This window comes from Acinonyx jubatus, chromosome F2 (assembly GCF_027475565.1).
Source record: "Acinonyx jubatus isolate Ajub_Pintada_27869175 chromosome F2, VMU_Ajub_asm_v1.0, whole genome shotgun sequence".
In the NCBI taxonomy this organism is placed as follows: Eukaryota; Metazoa; Chordata; class Mammalia; order Carnivora; family Felidae; genus Acinonyx; species Acinonyx jubatus.
The window spans coordinates 44,571,426-44,586,572 of NC_069394.1; the positions used below are offsets into that span (position 1 = coordinate 44,571,426).

Consider the following 15,147-nt stretch of genomic DNA (forward strand, 5'->3'; position numbering starts at 1 on the left):
CAGCCCCAAGACCAGCTCCATGCTGAGTGTAGAGCCTGCTTAAGATTCTCTCCCACTCTCTCCCTGTACCCCTCCCCTGCTTGTGGGCTTCTCCAGTGCCCTACTCCCCTCAAAAGGCAGTCTTTCAACAAACGGTGCTAGAACAACTGGATAAACATATGGGGAAAAAATCAACTTTGACTATTGCCCCACAGCACACCAGACATTAATTTGAGATGAATCATAGACCTAAATATAAAAACTAAAACTATAAAGCTTGTAGAAGAAAATATAGGATAATGTGGGAAAAAAAGAAACTTGGACTATTACCCCACACTATGCACAAACATTAACTTGACATGAATCATAGACCTAAATATAAAAACTAAAACTATAAAGCTTGTAGAAGAAAGTATAGGATAATATCTTGATAACTTTGGGGTAGGCAAATATCTCCTTAAGAGGCCACAGAAAGCACTAATCTGAAAATAAAAATATTTATAAATTGGCCTTTATCAAAGTTAAAAATTTCAGTTCTTCTCTAAGTACTGTTAAGAAAATTAAAAGGCAAGTCACATAATAGAAGAAATATCTGCAATACAGACACTTATGAAAATACTTGTATCCAGAATACATAAAGAACTCTGTTTTTAAATGTTTGTTTATTTATTTTGAGAGAAAGAGTACATGCATGCACACAGGGGAGGGACAGAGAGAGGAGAGAGAGAGAGAGTGAGACAACCAATCCCAAGCAGGTTCTGCACTGTCAGTACACAGCCCTAGGCAGGCCTCCAACTCACTAACAGTGAGATCATTACCTAAGCCGAAATCAAGAGTAGGACACTTAATCCACTGAGCCACCCAGGCGCCCCTAAAGGACTCTTACACGTCAATTCTAAGAAAGAAAGAAACATAATTTTTATACATAGAAAAAATATTTGATACAAGCACTTCACTAAAGAAGATACATAAATGGGCAATGAGAACATGAAAAGGTGCTCAATTGTCATTAGACATTAGGGAAATGCAAACTAAAAATACCCTAAGATGTGACTTCATACCCACTACAATGGTTAACATTTTTAAAACTGCTGGGGATGTAAAATGGTACAACCACTTTGCAAAACAACTGACAGTTCTTTATAAATTAACATATACACCTACACTCCTACTCTACAACTTTACAACTCTACTCCTAGGAATTGAAATGAAAAGTAAATTAAACATATGTCCGCAAAAAGACTTGCACAAGAATATTTATAATAGCTTAATTCATTATAGCCCCAAATGGGAAATAATCCAAATGTCTATAAACAGGAGAAAATAATTTGTGGCATAATTCATGCAATGAAATGCTACTGGGGATAAACAAAAAACAACAAACTGCTGACAAATGCAACAATAAGGTGAATCTCAAAAAAACATATGCTCAGCAAAAGACAGGCACAAAAGAATATATACTGTATGATTCCATTTCTTTAGTTCCAGAACAAGTAAAACTAATCTGTAGAGGTAGAAATCAGAATAGTAGTTGCTTATGAGAGGTAAGAATTTACTGGAAGTGTAAGAGGAAATTTGTAGGTTGAAGGAAATGTCTGATACCTTACTGGTGTGTATACATTTGTCCAAACTCATTGAATGGAACACTCACTATTTCTGTGTAACGTGGTATTCAGCAGAGAGAAAAGGCCATTAGACTTGATTGCCCAAAGGACATTAATGAACTTTGAAAATAATATTCAGTAGAACGAAGAGGGAAAAAACAGAATTTCAAGGGGTTAAGTAGGAAACAAAAACAATAGACAGATGGCAGTTTAGAGAACTCTGGTTATGGAGAGACCATGAGGGAGGAGAAAAGGCAAGAAGTAGACTTTGTCTTAAGGTCTGCTTAAGGCAAGATAAAGAGGCTGAAAAGAAAGGAATGAAGGGAGTGCAAATTTCTCAGTAAAATAAGGTGCAAAGTCATTTGCAGAGAGGATATAGAGTCAAAAATGGACGACCTAATGTTAAAAGAGTGAAAATGTGTGGAGTAGGTCCTGTGGAGAAAGGGACAAGGAATTTTATTCATTAATCATTGTTATAATCACTATTTTAATTGATTCTACTCTGAATTAATATTATGGCAGCTGGCTTTTCATTTTGTCATTATTTCAAGGCACTAAGCTGGGCTCAGAGGCTACTGTAAATTAGTCGTCACTCATTGGTTGAAAAAGAGCAGAAGAGAAAACAAGGAATGGCTATGTTGCCATTTCCAGGAGCAGGGAGACCTTCCCTACTCTTCCAAGAGAAAACCACAGGAGGTACACTTGCAGCTTCTCCCTGCCCTCTTCCTCTCCAGTGGGCCAAAGAATAATTTCACTGACTGGCGAGTCTGGAGGAAGAACTGAGCCTACTGGTTTCGTCTCTTCCTTTCTCCCTCTTTCTTTCAGAGACATTCTGTTCCCAGGATGCCCCACGTTCTCATTTTCCTTCTGTGGTTGTGCCGCTCTGCCCATATAGAGTTGTTTAGGGGCAAAACTCTAACCTGTCCAGGTTCCACTCCAAGTCCATAAACCATTACTCTGTAGTTTATGTAAGCCAGCAAACAGAACGTTCCCCCTCCCAGGTTCTAAACAAATTGAGAAATGAGACACGAGATTCAGAACGAAGGTAATCACACATCAGCACAGAGCTTCCATGAACATTCTCAGGCTTCCTACCAGCCCTCCACTGAATTAACCACACCCATCCAGTCACAGCCTTTCCTCCTAAGGCAGCTGCTTACTTGGTGGCAGAGTAAAAAGAGGATGCTGAGCCATGTATGCTCAATGCTTTTCCCAAATTCACCACTAAGTCAATCTTCTGCCTTTAAAAAGGAATGAATGGGAGGAACAGAAGGGAAAATAAAAATAACAACCAATAATAAAAAAAGTTGGCATCCACGGAGCAATTTACTACGTCCCAGGCTCAACCCTAAATATTTTTGGTTAATTAGAATATTTAACTGTCAAGACTACCTTATGAACAGGCACTATTATTGTTCTCCTGTTTCAGTTGCAGACACTAAGGCATGGGAAGGCGAAGAAACTTTCCCAAGGTCAGAAAATGGAACTACTGCTTGAGGAGGTGACCAATCAGCTTACATAAAGGACACAGCCAGAATACAGACAATCCAGAATTATCTATAAAATAGCATCGACCTATATATCTTGTAACCCTACTTTCTTCAGTAAAAGCTTTCATTTCATTGCAGTTTCTACCATATCGCTATAGATTTATATAGTTCTTTGAATATTACGCTTAGTACTCCAAACAGAGCTAAGCTGAATTGTGAAACCATAATATGTTATAGCTGCAAAGGTTCTGAAGTTCATCTGCTCAAAATTTTTCCTTTAGAGGTAAGAAAGCTAAGGTGCAGTTAAATTACTCGCCCAAAGTCATAAGGCTAGTTGCACAAAGATATGACCTAGTCCACCAGATCTTCCCTTTTTTCATTGTATCATTGATACACAAACCCATTGAGAAGCTGAATAAATGAAGGAGCAAACGGACAGCTATTGGCATTTTCACCATTATAAATATTCCTTTTCTTCATAAAGTAGAACACTTAAAACTTTTTTCTAGTTACTCTGACTAGAAACATTACATTCTCTGTGAAAATCTCTCTGGGAAGCATAATATATTGGCTAGAGGTATAGACAAGTGAATTGGAATAGACTTTAGGGGCTGCAAAAATCCCTTTGTTAAAGACTGTTCATAGTTTTGTATCCTTCAAAAATCTGGATGCTCTTATGTTGTAACACATCTGTTTCTATTCAACAGGCAATAAAGAGAATCTCCAAAGTCAAGTAAACTCAAGTAGGGTTTTTTCTCCATCTGTCGGAGGAAAAGCCCAAGAGAGCAGTTTGCCTGCAGAAGGACAAGGCCCTCAGCTGGCTCCAGAAAGCCACTGTAACGGCAGCCCATCTGTACAGATGTGCAGGATAAGATGTGCAGCATTTTGTTGCTGTTAATGATAATAAAATGTGGGGTTTTTTAATGAAAATGATTATCTTGATTTTCAACACCTTGCTTTTCTATTACCTTTTCTATCAAGCTGAAAATGTTTTCCAATACTTATATGAAATAAAATTTCATGTCCCCAGTCCCATATCAGGGCAGACTGCAAGAACCCCAGAGTTAGGAAATCAATATTACAATCAACTTTAGAACTTTAATGTTTCGAACCCTCACCCTTACACCAAGACCACCAAGTTATGCTATTTCTCATTTCCCTCAAGTGTTCAAAGAATCACCTGCTTAAAATCAGCTTAAAATTTTAATCACCTGCTTAAAATTAAAACCCCACAAGGACTTGAGGCCACTGAGGCACAACAGATGACCAGGGTGGGGCTGGGGAAGGGCTGTTTAACCAAGTCTCACTATAAACAAAATTACCTGCTGATTTCTTGAGGAATCCATGCCAGCTCATTGTTGTTCAGATTAAGCAGAATCAAATTCTGTAAGCCATCTGTCAGAAAATCATTTTAATCACGTTAGCCATCTCTTACAAAATAACTTGCAGCCACTTTTCTATATACCGTTGTTTTCCTTCTGGTTTCTTGCCTTGGCTAATGCTCTTGGGGTTCCTGGTGACAGATACCCTCTTAAACTAGCTTCAGCTAAAAAGGGGGGAATTTATCACATCTTCTTCATCCATTCATCTGTTGCTGGGCAACTGGGCTCTTCCCGTACTTTGGCTATTATTGATAGCACCGCTACAAACACTGGGGTGCGCGTGCCCCTTAGAAACAGCACCCCTGTATCCTTTGGAGAAATAAAGGTTATGCTTTAGTTTCAACTCACAAGGGTTGTCCTATAAATGCTTGTTGAGTGAATGAATCATTCCAAAGGTTCCTCCTTACAGGCCACACTCACCCATCCATCAGCAAGACTTGGGGAGAGCAGTCAAATGGGGGGGGGGGTACCACCCCCCACCCCTTCCCCCCACAGCAGCCGGGCTGCAGACCCCAAGTCGCACGGGCAGTGCGCAGAGCGGCCTCCCAGACCTCCGGCTACCGTGCGGGCACGTGTGCGCACTCACGCGGGCACGCACGCGTACCTCGTCTCTCCGCACACGCGCACGCTCGTCAGGCCGGTTCTGTGCCCCCCCCCCCCCCCCGCAGCCCCGCCGCTGCACGTGACCGCGGGGAGGCGGCCCAGGGTGGCGCTCTTTTTGGGGCCGAGCCCGTGAACCTGCCCGGTGAGGAGGACTGGAAATGGGCTTACCGTGTGCACAAGTGCTCCCGGAGCTCCAGGGCCCCCGTGTCCTTGAAGAGGGGACGCGTCGACGTGCGCTAGCACGTGGCGGAAGTACTCCCGGATATTCTTCGCCCAGGGCCGGAAGGGGCTGACGCATTCTCTGTCTCATTTCCTGGGGGCTGCGTCCTTCTCGGCCACCAGCCTCTCTGCACCGAGCTCAAGGCCAGATGGACGGACTGGGGGCCTTCGCACTTATCCTCCTTGCCGGCTCGTTGAACCGACAGCACTGCGTGTCCACGCAGCGTATCAGGCGCACCTCCCCGGCGCAGAATTCTGAGATGGCGCTGTCCTGCAGGCCGGCCAGTGGGAAAACTTCCAGGTGTGCAGCTTGCCAGCCTCTCGTTGAGACCCATCTCCCCAGGCAGCACCACCAGGCCCTTGAACTCTACATCTGTGACTCCAGATGTGGTGCACGGTGGCTCCAGGTACATCTCTGCGGTAAGCTTCTCCCTTTTGGGCTTGGCTTTGAACTTCCCTGAGAACCAGGCCATGGCTGTTCCTGCCTCCCAATACACTGGGCCCTCAGCCCTCGGGATGGGGGGGGGGGGTATATCATATTAATATAAATATATGTATATATACATAATCTATATGGAGTGCTATGTAATTATAGGCTCATATAGATATGTTGGGCTGTGTATGTATATACATAGGCCTTTGGTTGCTCTTGGTAATCACAGAAATGATCATGCCAGGGTTTCTTGGGCTTTTCATGCTTCTTCTGAACCATTGAACCAGGTTGTGATGTCCAAAGACACCATACCACGCTGTAGGCTAATGCTGTCTTTCCCAGGAGCTGCTCAAAGTCTGGGGGGATATACTCTCCGGGAGTCTCTGCAGAACGTAGAGTTTTATTTCTCATTACAGCTTCTCTCAGCTTCACATTCATGTTGTCTCTCGCTACTCCTTTCTTTGCCCCATTCCCCAGGCTTTTCTTTTGAACAGATTTTCTCTAATTTTCCCTATATGGATAGCCATCCTACAGCTCCTGCGTTTGTATGTTCACAGACAGGGTAGACAGTTCTTGAACTGAAATGCCTGCAGGAGCTGAGAAGTTAACTCAAATGGTAGTAGTGGCCCTGGCCAGAGTGTAACTGGCAGGAGTGTGCTGAACTGGTGAGCACTGGCCTTATCTAACAGGCCAGCTGCCATTCAGCCAGCCCCTGGCCATTGCTATCATGTAGGAATATGCTTCCAGTATTGCCTTGTCTTTCTTTCTTAAAACAAGTGGATGAAAAAGATCCAGAGAACCAGATTTTTTTCTTTTTGTGAACTCTTTTGATTTGCAAGTTTTGGTACCCTAATTCACATTTTTTAAAAGGCAGTCAAAATAGAACCAACTTATTGGTGAACCAGTTTCAGCCTACAGGCCACCAGTTTGCAACCCCTGCCTTAGTTCTATGATTAGCTCAGACCGATTAAACTGTTTTGGATTCTATCGTAATTCCCAAGAAAGAGACAAATACTGGCCCACCATGGGACACAAATCTAGCTCTGGCCCAGCCCCCTGGTCTGGTGAGGGGGGACAGAGTCATGTAATACATGCCAGATAATGCTCAACTACCTGACACAAAACTGCTTCTGCCCTTGGTTAATAAAAACATGCCATAGAACATAACTTCTGCCACTCACATGGGATTTCCAAAGTTCAACAGCCCAAAACCAAGAAATCCAGAGACTACTGTACAGAGATTACATATATTTTATAAACCTCAAATTTATGGGCACACAAGACAAAATTTTTCTTTAAGAAAGCCTTAAATTAGCACTAATTAGGTTGCGTAATATTGTTTATATGTATCAGGTTTTGCCCATGTTTGTCCCCAAAGTAGAGTTTGTAAAATAGTTTATAAAATTCTCTGCTTATTTTCATGCCCTTAATTTTTTTGCATGTAAACTGTTTTCTTCCTAAGTAGATTGTAATTGAACCCTGAATCAATGGCTTTGCATATATAATGTGCATGAACATTAATAAGTGTTTGTTACTGTTCTTATTTTGAAAAAAAAAATATTTCTTCAAGATACATGATTTAGGATCTTAAAGTAAAAAGATGGTACCAGAGTCTATTTGTGCTGTTTGCCAAATATATCCCTAATTTCGCCCCCCCCCCCAATGATATCCTTAGTAAATGCTGCTTAATGATGACAGGGATTATATATAGCACCCATATCTCAAAAGTCCACAGAACCTTATAAATTTCATAACATAGCTTTAGTTTTATTAGTAGGGTCAAAGCCTTATAATGACAGAGTGTTGTACATGAGTATATGAAGCTATAAAAATCACCTAGATCTCTTTGTCCTATGTTTTGTCTTTAAGCCCACTCTACCTGTATTCAATTGGAAGAGTGTCCTATTGAATGGAGAAGCTATAGTTTGAAAGGAAACACCAAAAAAAAAAAAATGCCAGTTATTGGATCTCATATTTTTTCTTTAAAGTCCTCCTCAAATTGATTTCAATCTTAACATCTTGATCAAAGATTATAGCTTAAAATTGAGACAAAATAAAAAGTGTAAAAAATAAGGGGAACTTTTCTTGATTTGATTTTCAACTAGTCTCCTCTTAGGTACAGAGAAAGGGTGCCCAGATTCAAGAGTCAAAATATACACTGATTCTGAAAACGGGATATTCATTAATCTAATACTAACTTCTTTTCTTAGATCCACCTAGTACAATAGTTGAAAAAAAAGTCCCAAGAATTCCTTAATTTCAAGAGCAATGTGTAAATAACTCCAACAAAAAATTATTAAAAGGTAAATTTTTTTACTTTTGCATTTGTTCAATATAAGGATATTAAGTTTGGCCTTATAATGTTGCTCTTCTATGACTAACTTACCACATGCTCCAGATGCAAATTTACAAATCTTATTTCCAAATAAATGAAGCTTCTTCAGGGATGTAAGGTATTTCATCTCTTCTGGAATTTCTTCTAAAAGATTATTTCCCAAATTTAGTACTGTCAACTGTAAACATACATAAATTTAATGAACTCATGTATTATTCACCTTCAAAGAAAAGACCCTGAATAGTCAGAGCAACCTTGAAAAAGAAAAGCAAAGATAGAGGCATCACAGTTCCTGACTTTAAGGTATATTACAAAGCTGTAGTGATCAAGACGGTATGGTACTGGCACAAAAACAGACACATAGATCAATAGAACAGAATAGAAAACCCAGAAATGGACCCACAACCATAAGGTCAACTAATCTTTAGCAAAGCAGGAAAGAATATCCAATGGAAAGAAGACAGTCTCTTCAACAAATGGTGCTGGGAAAACTGGACAGCAACATGCAAAAGAAAAAAACTAGACCACATTCTTGCACCATACACAAAAATAAATTCAAAGTGGATGAAAGACCTACATGTAAGACAGGAAACAATCAAAATCCTAGAGGAGTACACAGGCAGCAATCTCTTTGACCTCGGCCAGAGCAACTCCTTAATAGACATGTCTCCAGAGGCAAGGAAAATAAAAGCAAAAATAAACTATTGAGACTTCATCAAAATAAAAAGCTTCTGCACAGCAAAGTAAACAATCAACAAAACTAAAAGACAGCCTTCAGAATGGGAGAAGATATTTGTAAATGACGTGTCTGATAAAGGGTTAGTATCCAAAATATATAAATAATTAATAAAACTCCACACCTAACAAACAAATAATCCAGTTAAAAAATGGGCAGAAGAAATTTTTTTCAAAGAAGACATCCAGATGGCTAATAGATACATGAAAAGATGCTCAACATCAGTCATCATCAGGGAAATATGAATCAAAACTGCAATGAGATACCATCTCATACCTGTCAGAATGGCTAAAATTAGCAACACAGGGAACAACAGATGTTGGCAAGGATGCAGGGAGAGGGGAATCTGCACTGCTGGTGGGAATGCAAACTGGTGCAGCCACTCTGGAAAACAGTATGGAGGTTCCTCAAAAAGTTAAATATAGTACTACACTAAGACCCAGCAATTGCACTACTAAGTATTTATCCATAGTATGCAAAAATATTGATTCAAAGGGATGCACCCCAATGTTTATAGCAGCACTATCAATAATAGCCAATTATGGAAAAAGCCAAAATGTCCATCAACTGATGAATGGATAAAGAAGATGTGAGATATATATATATATATATATATATATATATATATATATATATATATATATGGAATGGAGTATCACTCAGCCATCAAAAAGAATGAAATCATGCCATTTTCAACAATATGGATGGAGCCAGAGAATATTATGCTAAGCAAAATAAGTCAGAAAAAGACAAATACTGTATGATTTCATTCATATGTGGAGTTTAGGAAACAAAACAGATGAACATAGTGGGGAAAAAAGAGAGCGGCAAACCATAAAGCAGACTTTTAGCTATAGAGAACAAATTAACATTTGCTGGAGGGGAGGTGAGCAGGGGGATGGGTTAAATGAGTGATGAGTATTGAAGAGGGTGCTTGTGATGAGCACTGGATGTGGTATCTAAGTGACGAATCACTAACTTCTAAACATGTAACTGATATTACACTGTATGTTAACTAGCTGGAATTGAAATAAATACTTGGAAGAAAAAAATTAAATTTAAAAAACAGTCTTTTGGGTATGTTGCATGAAAAATTGAAATAAGACACAAGAAAAGTGCATGTCAGAATAAAAATATTGGAATAGAAATGAGAAATGTTAGGAAGAATGTGCTGAAAATAATATAGTAATTCAAAACAAGGAAAGGCCAACTAAATTGACTGCTGTGAAAAATAGCATCATTATTCTTGGTTATTCTATATAAAATTCTTTCTATTCAAAATTTATGTCTGACAATGCCTTACACATATGTGATACCTTACAATTTCAACATTAAAATTATTTATATATATATTTTAAAAAGGACCTTTGTTGAGATTCATGTAACCTAAGAAAATGTCAGCATAATCTTAAACAATTATTTCACATACACCTAAAATGAGCTTTATAACTAAAGTTTATTTAATCTTCATGTTCAAACATCTTATGTTAATTAAAGCACAATTTAATTTTTAATTAAACCACTGAACTTTATTAAAATTGCAATGCAAACCATTCCAAAGGCATTTAAAAACACAAATGATTCATTCGTAATTCACTTGAGCATCTCAAAGAGTATCCTAATATTGCGACCCACAGAATCAAAACCTTTAAAAAGTTGGCAAAGGATTTATCAAGATAAGTGTACTCTTAATCCCCTTTATCTGTTTCACCCCCCTCTTATCTTGTAGACTTATCTTGATAAGCACTGAGAAATATATAGAACTTAAATCAGTATATTGTACACCTGAAACTAATATAGCATTGTCTGTTAATTATACTTGAATTAAAAAAGAAAAAACTCCGCAAAGGGGCTAATTTCTTGAAATTAGAAATATGACCTAGGATCTGAGATCCTCCTATCATATAATGACTGATTGGTCAGATGTAGGAAGAACCGCACATAAGAAAGAAAGATACTCCTTGATTTTCTAATCCAATATATCACTGATACAGGATTGTTCCCTAAAAAATTATAATTTTTTTTATTTGAGATCTAATTGTAACCTCTAAGATATAAAAAGAGTCTTTTCTTTCACTCCCAAACAGAATTTACCATTCATATTTCAATACCAACTCCTGGTTTCAATACCAGCCTTCAGAGTTTTAATATTAAAAGGTATAAAAAAGGAATCACAGGAGTCTTTAGTCTTTTTTTTTAATTTTTTTTTTTACATTTATTTATTTTTGAGAGACAGAGAGACAAAGCACAAGTTAGGGAGGGGCAGAGAGAGAGGGAGACACAGAATCCGAAGCAGGCTCCAGGCTCTGAGCCATCAGCACAGAGCCCGACGCGGGGCTCAAACTCACGAACCGTGAGATCATGACCTGAGCCAAAGTCGGACACTCAACCGACTGAGCCACCCAGGTGCCCCTCTTTTTTTTTTTTAAAGTAAGTTCTACACCCAAGGTGGGGCTTGAACTAACGATACCGAGATCAAGAGTCACATGCTCTACCGACTGAGCCAGACAGGTGCCCCAGAATCATGGGAGTCTTGACAAATTAATGACTTTAACATAAGACAAGAAAAATAAGAATTTTTAGGCAAATTATGGTTTATATTTCAATATCTGGTATTTGATTTGGATGTATGTTAACGATTTAAAGTAATATAAAGCATAGTATATTTACAATGAAATTCCATGTCCTGAGAATTCATGGAAAAGGTTTTGCTTTTATACCTGCCTTCCACTGAGAATGACCATCATATACCATCTTGAAGGCTTTATTCTTTTGTAAAGGTGAAGTTCAAATATATTCATGTAGCCATTCTAGTGGAAAGACTAAATCCAGAGTCTATGCTTATATTACTTTCCTATTGGACTATAACAAATTACCACAAACTTAGCGACTTAAAACAAGGCAAATTTATTATCAGATGAAATGAAATGGGTTTCACTGACCTAAAAACAAAGGGTTGACAGGGCTGCATTTCGTTCTGGAGAAAAGTAGATAGTTATAAATGCAAGTCTAGAATTCTCCAGTAGTCAAGACCAGAGGGTGAAATCTGAGCTTTTACCAGGTAAAAGGTATCATGTGGGATGGTAAGAGATCAGTGAGGATGAGGGTGTGAGGAGAGCATTGAGACTAGCAAAGGAGGAGAAGGAATGGCCAGTGAGGTAGACAGGGAGGGTGTGACACCTACAGCGTCTGGTAGAGCAGATCTGCTTTATTGAGACAGTGTTCAGTCTTCAGGAACTGGATTTTTCCTATGGAGGACTTTCTCCTGCATCCTTCTGTGAAGAATTTCCTTTGGTTACCAGGAGACACTTTACCTGGAAATGCCTGGAAGGTTATGCCTCTACTCCATCCTCCTAAGGTGGCCTATATCCCATAATGGATGCAGGGATGTAACAGCCAGCCCCTTTGCCTCTGTGGTGCAAGGCATGTTCCAGAACTCTGATGGGATAAGGCTGAGGCTAAATTTCTCCTGAAATCACATCATAACCTTAATTCTTTTCCTGCCCTGTTCTTCTTCCTCACACTTTTACAGGTTTATTCTGAGAGCACAGCTTCAATAAATGACAAAAATCTGTGACTTAGGTTCTCCAACATACGTGGTGTCACAGAAGCCAAGGGGAAAGAAGAGGAAAAGAAAGCTGTTTTTAAAAAGAAGATACAGGTCAGATCCCAAGGGAAAGTTAAGTAAAATAAAAGCATAGAAATAACCACGGGATTTAGCAACATGAAAATCATTAGTGGCCTTCGCAATAGGGGTAAAGTGTTGGGGAAGAAATGCTGATTGAAGTGGGCTATGGAGAAAATGTGAAAAAGTGAAGATAATGGGTAACAGACAATTCTTTTAAGAACTTTTGCTATAAAGGGATCTTAAAAACTTATCAGGGAGCTGTAGGGTTTGTTTCTTCAAAAATAAAAGATAGTATAGCTTATTGATATGCTGATGGAAATAATTCTGCAGAGAATGAGAAACTAATGATATAAGGAGAGGGATCATTGCAGGATCAAAATCTTTTAGAAAGTGAAGGGCACCTGGCAGGCTCAGTTCGTAGAACATACGATTCCTGATCTCAGGATGGTGAGTTCAAGCCCCACATTGGGTGTGGAGCCTACTTTAAAAACAAATCCTTTAGAAAATGAGAAAGGATGTGATCCAGAGTACATGTGGGTCCTGGCCCTGCATAAGAGTAAGGACTCTTCACCAAGGTTGTATGAAGGAAGGTGGAGAAGGTACATGCAGATCAGGGCCATGGATGGATTGGGTGATAAAATAGGAGGGAGTTCCTGACTGACAGTATCTATTTTTTCAATGAAATATGAAACAAAACCATCTGCTTGGAGGAGGAGATGTAACGAGGTTTGAGGAAATGTAATTTTGAAGAGCAATCTGAGCAAATGTGGTAGGGTAGCTGTGAAAATCACAGCTGGTTTTCTGATTGAACAGCTCCAAAGATGATATAAAATGGATAGATGACCCAGGAAAAGTCACCTGCTTTGTAGGACACATTAAATACATGGCCCTTTGGCTAGAAAAGGCTACCGTGTGAAATTCTGAGCTCCACACCAAAACTGTGACATGAAAACCTCAAGATGTACAGGATTCCAGTGTTAACATTAAGATGGAGTGAATGGAACTGGAATTATTCTTGATATAGTAGGGTAACTAAAAGAAGATTTGGTTATGACCTTTAAATTCATAAAGGTATCTGAAAGACTGTGGGGTTACACTCTGTCATCAGAACAAATATGTCAGAAGTTCAGCGTAGATTACATAAATTATACAGAAGTTCCAGAGACACTATAACAGGACTGAATTACCTGTGACAAACACCTCAAGACCCAACCTAAATGCTCTATTAACTCAATCATATTTATTATGTGTCTATTATGTGCATGGTGTTTTGAGTGCTAGAGTGACAAGGACACCCACGGTCCCTCTCTCATAGTGCTTATATGTTGGGAAGCGAGACAGGCAACAAATAAGTAAGCAAGTAATTTCTGTTAGTGTTAAGGGCTTCATATAAAGGAAAGAAAACAGGATAATGGGTTGGAAAGTACTCAAGGCCAGATTGGGTCATAAGAGAAGACTTCCCTGAGAAGGTGATGTTTGAGCTGAGCTAACTGGGATTTCTTGACAAGTTGTTTGAGGTGAGGTATTTGAGAGACCTTGACAAGACTGTTCCAAATGGTATTCAATTCACAAAGGGTTTCAAAAATACCAGGCACCCAGGGGTGCCTGGGTGGCTCAGTCAGTTAAGCGTCGACTTTGGCTGAGGTCATGATCCCTTTTCAATGACGTTTTCAGGGAAGAGAAAAATGTTGGCCACAGAATAATGACTTTCTGTTAAATTGTCAATTTTGATGGGAAAAAATTTTTTATTGTTTCTAGTGATAATGTGTTTCAGGATTCTGTTTCCATTAAACTGTCACTATACCTTAGTTCTCCAATTATTGTAATAGGTTTCTGTATTTACTGGTCCCCCTTGGCATAAACCATCTTCTCCAGGAAGCCACCTTCCTTTTGTAGTTTTATAGCACTGTGTGCTTGCTTGCTTGCTTTCTTGTTTTTAATTTTTTTTAATGTTTATTTATTTTTGAGAGAGACAGAGGGTGAGCAGGGGAGGGGCAGAGAGAGACAGAGACACAGAATTCAAGGCAGGCTCCAGGCTCCGTGCTGTCAGCACAGAGCCCAACACGAGACTCAAACTCATGAGCCATGAGATCATGACCTGAGCCAAAGTCAGAAACTTAACTGACTGAGCCACCAAGGCACCCCAAGCACTATGTGCTTTCTATGACCAATTATTATCTTCTGCTCCGTGTTGTAGTGATTCATGTATATGTTACACCTCTACTATTAAGTTGGAAATTTTGCAATGACAGGGTCTCTTTGTGTTCATCTAGCATTCAAAGAACAGTGTCTGAAATAGAATAGCTTCTCAATAAACATTAGTTGAATGCTGCCTGCTTAGATCATTCCTGCAAGCTAATGGTTCATACTGTGGGTGGAATACTCATATGGCTCTATATCATTTTTTTTATTTCAAAATCAAGTATCTGTTGAGCTCAATCAGCTCCAATCTTCCCATCTTGATTTACTTTCTTCTAAGGGGTTGCCTGCTTTCCTTATTCTAGCCATCTGCTCATTTTCACTAGCCCCTATACTCATTTCAATGTAAGACCTATCATATGTATGCCTAGAACTTATACCAGGAAACTTCTCCTAACATTTAATTATACTGTGCTTGTAGCTATTAATTACCACTGGAGAACTTTGTGCTATTTATTGTGTCTTTCAATTGTTTATTTGATGTTTAAAATGATATCTATGACTAACTTGGATAAAAACATTTTTAGAAGTGTAAAAAA

General features: G+C 39.1%; 1 protein-coding gene across 1 annotated transcript in view; it reads right to left on the minus strand.

The window, feature by feature from the left end:
• LRRC69 (leucine rich repeat containing 69) overlaps positions 1-15,147 on the minus strand; it is a 78,262-nt gene that overhangs the window by 55,734 nt on the left and 7,381 nt on the right. Inside the window, exons 2-3 of the mRNA XM_015072158.3 lie at positions 8,097-8,223; positions 4,396-4,468 (exon numbers count right to left, since the gene is read on the minus strand). Coding sequence (XP_014927644.1) covers positions 4,396-4,468; positions 8,097-8,223 — 200 coding nt within the window. The remainder of the gene's footprint in view (positions 1-4,395; positions 4,469-8,096; positions 8,224-15,147) is intronic.